The 5,283-nt window shown below is 52.5% G+C and overlaps 1 protein-coding gene across 1 annotated transcript in view; it reads left to right on the top strand.

Moving 5' to 3' along the window:
• Positions 1 to 5,283, top strand: part of IQUB (IQ motif and ubiquitin domain containing) — a 71,909-nt gene that overhangs the window by 8,145 nt on the left and 58,481 nt on the right. Inside the window, 1 exon segment of the mRNA XM_006024517.3 lies at positions 1,360 to 1,952. Coding sequence (XP_006024579.2) covers positions 1,360 to 1,952 — 593 coding nt within the window.

Genomic DNA, 5,283 nt, shown 5'->3' with positions numbered 1-5,283 from the left:
TAACAGGTTAAACTTGCTGATGTGATGAAATGTGTAGCAAGCCCAGCAAGTAACCCCCCTTCCAGCTCCGGAACTTTGTTGATACAGCTTTTCCTCTAGCGAGGCCAGCAATTAAACAACTAAGCAACAAGCGATCTCCCCCAGCCTAAACAACCTACTCTATGCCCTTGGTTAGATAAAATACTTTTTTTCAGAACACAAAGTTGTTCCTGAAGTAGAAAATGCATAGTAAAAGTTCAGGGGATCTCTGCTGGACATGGCTTCCAGCCCTACTTCTGTCCCTAGGGGTTTAGCCAGGTGCCCCTGAAACAAGGGGTGCTTATCAATACCGCAGAATATTCCTGTGGCAGGTTCTGGAAAATAGATGCCCTTGTGCCTTACCTGTATGAGCAACGTCTCACTGAGTGCAAACTATTCAGAATGGAAACTACTGCGGTAGTAGGAGCATTGCCAGCAGATCAAGGGAAGTGATTGTTCCTCTCTGATCTGTACTAGTGAGGCCATATCTGGAGTACTGTGTCCAGGTTTGGGTCTCCCACTACAGAAAGGGTGTAGACAAATTGGAGAAAGTCTGGCGGAGGGCAACAAAAATGGTTTGGGGTCTGGGAGACGTGAGGAGAGGCTGAGGGAAATGGGCTTATTTAGTCTGGAGAAGAGAAGACTGAGCGAATTTAATAGTAGCTTTCAGTAACCTGAAGGGAGGTTTGAAAGAGGATGAAGCTAGACCAGGGGTGGGCAGAATGCAGCCTGTGGGCCAGATGCGGCCCGCCAGGCCATTCTATCCAGCCCAAGGGGCCCCTAAAAAAATTTTAGTTATATTCATATAATTGCCTGCCCCTGAGCTAGACTGTTCTCAGTGGTGGCAGATGACAGAACAAGGAGCAATGATTTTAGGTTGCAGTAAGGGAAATTTAAGTTGGATATTAGGAAAAACTTTCTCACTAGGAGGGTGATGAAGCACTGGAACAGGTTGCCCAGAGAGGTGATGGAATCTCCATCCTTGGAGGTTCTTAAGGCCCAGCTAGACAAAGCTTTGGCCAGGATGATCTAGTTGGGGATGGTCCTGCTTTGAGCAGGGGTTTGGACTAGATGACCTGAGGTCCCTTCTAACCGTAATTTTCTATGATCCTGTGAAACCAGCTGAACAACTCCAGCCCATCCTTAGCTCTGTTGTCTTTCTTGTTTGACAGTTATTATTTTTCTATTTTGGCTCAAAATATAGGTTAAGTACCAGAGTAGGAAACAGTGAAAGACTGCCTTCTTTGGGTAAGGTGGCCCAATAAGGTCTTAACTACTGGGGGGAAATTCTACTGATTTGTGCAAGGTGACTGTTAAAGCTAGTGGAAACTTTTATTTTAGGAAAATGGCTGATGCAGAGGAGGCAGGGGAGATCCTTGGTGAAGAAGATCAAACTGAAGTACCAGACACTGCTAAGCAAATGATAGAGCATGCACCTGTAATAATACCACAAGCAGAAACCAATCACGTGGATACAGCAGAAAAGCCTTTGCCCCTGGATGAACCAACAGAGGCACCACAGGAGGAGCGGGAGCTGGCCCCCAGGGAGCAAGCTCCAAGGGAAGCAGGGCAGGAACTGACCACAGAGGAACCAGCTGCAAGGGACAGGAAACAGCAATGGGCCCCTGGGGCAGTAGAGCAGGAATTTGCCCCAGAAGAACAAGAGCAGTCAAATGCGGAACAGCAGGAACTCATTCCTCAATACCTGCATCTTGAGGATGATCAAGAAGAACTACTTGAAGGAGGTAGACCAGGTATCTCTGTGCCTGCTCCTTCATATGTAGAAACAACGGAGGACAGATCTCAAATCACTACTGACAAATTTATGGAGTTGTTAGCATCTGAACTGTATGACTTGAAGAAGACTCCATTGGAGGCTTTGGAATCCGAGATGAAACCACTACCAGAATGGATGACAAGTGCTACAGCAACAGGTATGAAATTTGCTATGATCATCTGCTGGCTCTTACTGCCTGCCATTACATTTTTAAGAATATTTATAGCTACAATTTTCTCAAGGTTTTTTAGTCTTTTCCCATTACACTGTTGAAGTATCAAGGAATATAGCCTTAAATTTGTGGTTTAAGATTTGATTTTAATATTACACTGTATTAATAAAAGTATGCTCCAGAAAATAAAGACAGGAGTAAGATATTAGGCTGGTACTTTAGTTTGGTAGGGAAATATACACTAAATCAGGGCTGTCCAACTGGTACCTTGCAGGCTTCCCCCATTGCTTTTTACTGTAGCTGCTGGAGTCCCCTTCTCCTAACTCAGGGGTGGGCGACTATTTTGGCTGTAGGACCACTAACAACTTTTGGTGAGCTGTCAAGGGCCACAAGAGTAGCTATGCCCCTTGGCAGGTGCCCCACCCCCTGATCACCATCTTGGAACCAAAAGTCCCACCCCCTAGTCCCTGTCCTTCATCACAAGAAGTACTCCTTTTGGGAGAGGGGGTTACCATCAAGTGTAGGGGCTACGTGTGTGCAGCAGGGAGGTTCTGTCTAATCTACGTGTATGCGCAGCCGCGCACAATAAAAAAATCTTGCTGCGCACAAACTTTTGAATGCCGCTCGCTTGGCAGAAGAGGAGCTAGGCTGCGGCTTCCTCTAAACTTTGGGCGCAGAAAGTAGGGAAGGCACCAGAGCCGGCGCGGGACACCTTACTGGTGGTAAGTTACTGCTCAGCTGTGCGGGGGCCCCTCCACTTTGCTCCTTGCTGCACCAGTAGCCCCGTGGGGAGGGAGAGTGACACAGGGAAGGCAGCGACTCCTCCCCGAGGCAGGGGCTGGGGTAGATTCAACCTGAGGTAGGCTGAAAGCAATTGCCTGCTTTGGCATTCATCCAGAGGAGGAGTTTATTTGTAAAGCGGGGCGGGAAAAATATATATCTCGGCATGGGATCTTTGACCCCCAAGCATTCAGGAGGCTTTGGTCTGTGCAGCTCAGCCAAGAGCACACTCCCTCGCCTTGCTGGAGCAGCTCCAATGCAGGGGAATTGCTCAAGCCGCTTGCATGTTTTTGAGTCACGGCGAGAGTGACCTCAGTGTATATACACCTTCCAAAGGAGCTTTCCTCCCAGACTGGGAGGAGGGTCGGGCCTGGCCCCTGCTGGGAAAGCTGGTGCCTGGGGGGCAGGTTGCATTCCCAGGTTGGCCCCACCAGCCTGTACACTCTTTGAAAATCTAGAGATTTTCCTGCTGCTTGGCCTTCCTGTTTCAATCTGGGGTCAGCCTTCAGAATAGCACTGGCCCTTTGTTCAAGGCCATCTCAGAGAAAAGCTAACTCTAAGTTAAGCCTATGTGGCAGGCTCCTTTTTCAGACCCAGTGGAAACTTCACAACAAGCGGCGCACTCATAGACCACTACACCTCAGAGGGAACATTGGCGGGGAGCGCTAGTGAAAGAGCTGGCCCAGCAGGGGCTGCACACCTCACCACAATGTGCAGTGCTAGCTGGAGCCTCGTGCTGCCAGGCACCAGCAGCTGTGCCGGGCATAAGTGTCCTGAGCGCCCCTGCCTACTGCGGCTACTGCTGTCTCTGCTTGCCAGGGCGGTGCACCATGGAGGGAGTGTGGGGTGGGAGGGAGTGTGGGGTGGGAGTCCCCACACACCCCCATCCTCTCTCACCCACACACTGCCCACTGGAGCTCTGCGCTGCTGCTGACCCCCTGGGCATGGGCTCCACACTGCCGGCAACCCCGGCCTCATGGTCCATGCTCTGCCCAGCTGCAGCTTTGTCCCCACCCTGTCACTTCCATACCTGCTGCCCAGACCCAGTGGGACACCAGGGAAGCCGAACAGGTCCCCCAGTGGCTGTAGCAGCAGCCCCGCTCAGAAGCTGCTGGTGGTCAGGCCAGGCCCTTTCACTCCTGAAGGTGGGAGCAAGGTGCAGTGGGGTGCTGGGGGCATGTGCATATATGGGTTCCTCATTCCCACCCTCATGGGCAGAAGGGCTGGGTGGAGTACATACAATTCATTGGTGGGCGCCACAGGCCAAATGAAAGTGCCTGGTGGGCCGAATCTTGTCCACCCCTGGTGTATATAGAGATGATTGCATAATAGCTTTAAATAAAGTCTTACTGTTATATATTTATTGTGGGGGGGGGGGATAGGGTGTGGGGGGGATGAGTGTGGGGCGTGTGTGGGTGATTAGTGGGGGAAGTACGTTGGGGGGTTAATGAAGGTTGGGAGTGTGTGGGGTTTGCAGTGATTGTGGAAAGACAGGGGTATGGGTGTGTGTGGGGGTTTGTGGTAGGTGGGGGTAGGGTTTATGGGGAGGATGTGGGTGAGGGAGTCTATGGAGTTTGTGTGGGGTGGGTGTGGGCTTCCCTGCTACATTTCCCACCTCATTGATAGCCCTTGCTTTCAACAGCAGCAGCTCGCTTCCCCCCCCCCTCGGTGCACAGCCTCAGCTGCCAGCACCAGGCAGAGGGCCCTCAAGGCGCTCATGGTTGTGGCAGGCAGAGTCCACCACCTTAGAGCCTTTGGGGAGTAGCGTGTCATTGGGTCAGGTATGCTTCATACTTCCATGTGTGGCTCCCCATCCCCACCAGAGTGCTAGAAGGCCCACATGGAGGCACAGATCCAGCCCAGCCTGGCCCAGTGGTGCGCAGCTCACCAGCAGTGCCCTGATCCCCACATGCTGGCACAGAGCCAGCCCAATCTGGTTCAAAGGCATGCGCAAGTGGGCCAGACTCGCTTGGTGCTACCACATGTGCAGCCCCTGGGACTCGGCCAGAGCCACATGCCACCAGGGGGCTCTGCCTGCCATATCCCTGAGCACCCTGAGGATCCAATGTCTTCTGCTGCTGCTGCCACTGCCAGCAGAGACTGCACCATGGATGGGGGGGGATGGGGACATGTGGCACACCCACCCCCATAGCCTCCTGTAGGCAGGAGCCCCCTCGCCACTTACCAGCTGTCTGGTTGTGCGGCAATGCACTTGGTGCCTCTACCTGGGGCTCCCAGCTGGATGCCTGGGAGCCCCATGGAGGTGGAAGCACAGAGTCCACCCTGTCCAATGGTGCAGTACCTCTGGAAGCCCATGCCTGCCACCAGCTTTCAGAGGGTCAGCTGTGGGCGAGTAATAAGTTTTTTGGAGGGGCCCTTCGGGCTGGATAGAATGGCCTGCCAGCCCCTGCCCTTGTTTCTGTTGCTTGTCCCCACACCTGAGGGTGGTGAGCACAGTTTGTGAGGCTGAGGGAGACTGAAAGGCTCAGAGGGATCCAGGAATTCCACATGGCATCCACACTGGTGTGGTTCAGCA

The sequence above is a fragment of the Alligator sinensis genome, unplaced genomic scaffold, assembly GCF_000455745.1.
Source record: "Alligator sinensis unplaced genomic scaffold, ASM45574v1 scaffold574_1, whole genome shotgun sequence".
NCBI lineage: Eukaryota > Metazoa > Chordata > Crocodylia > Alligatoridae > Alligator > Alligator sinensis.
The sequence above is the reverse complement of the archived record's forward strand: the minus strand, read 5'-3'. Positions and strand labels throughout refer to the sequence as shown.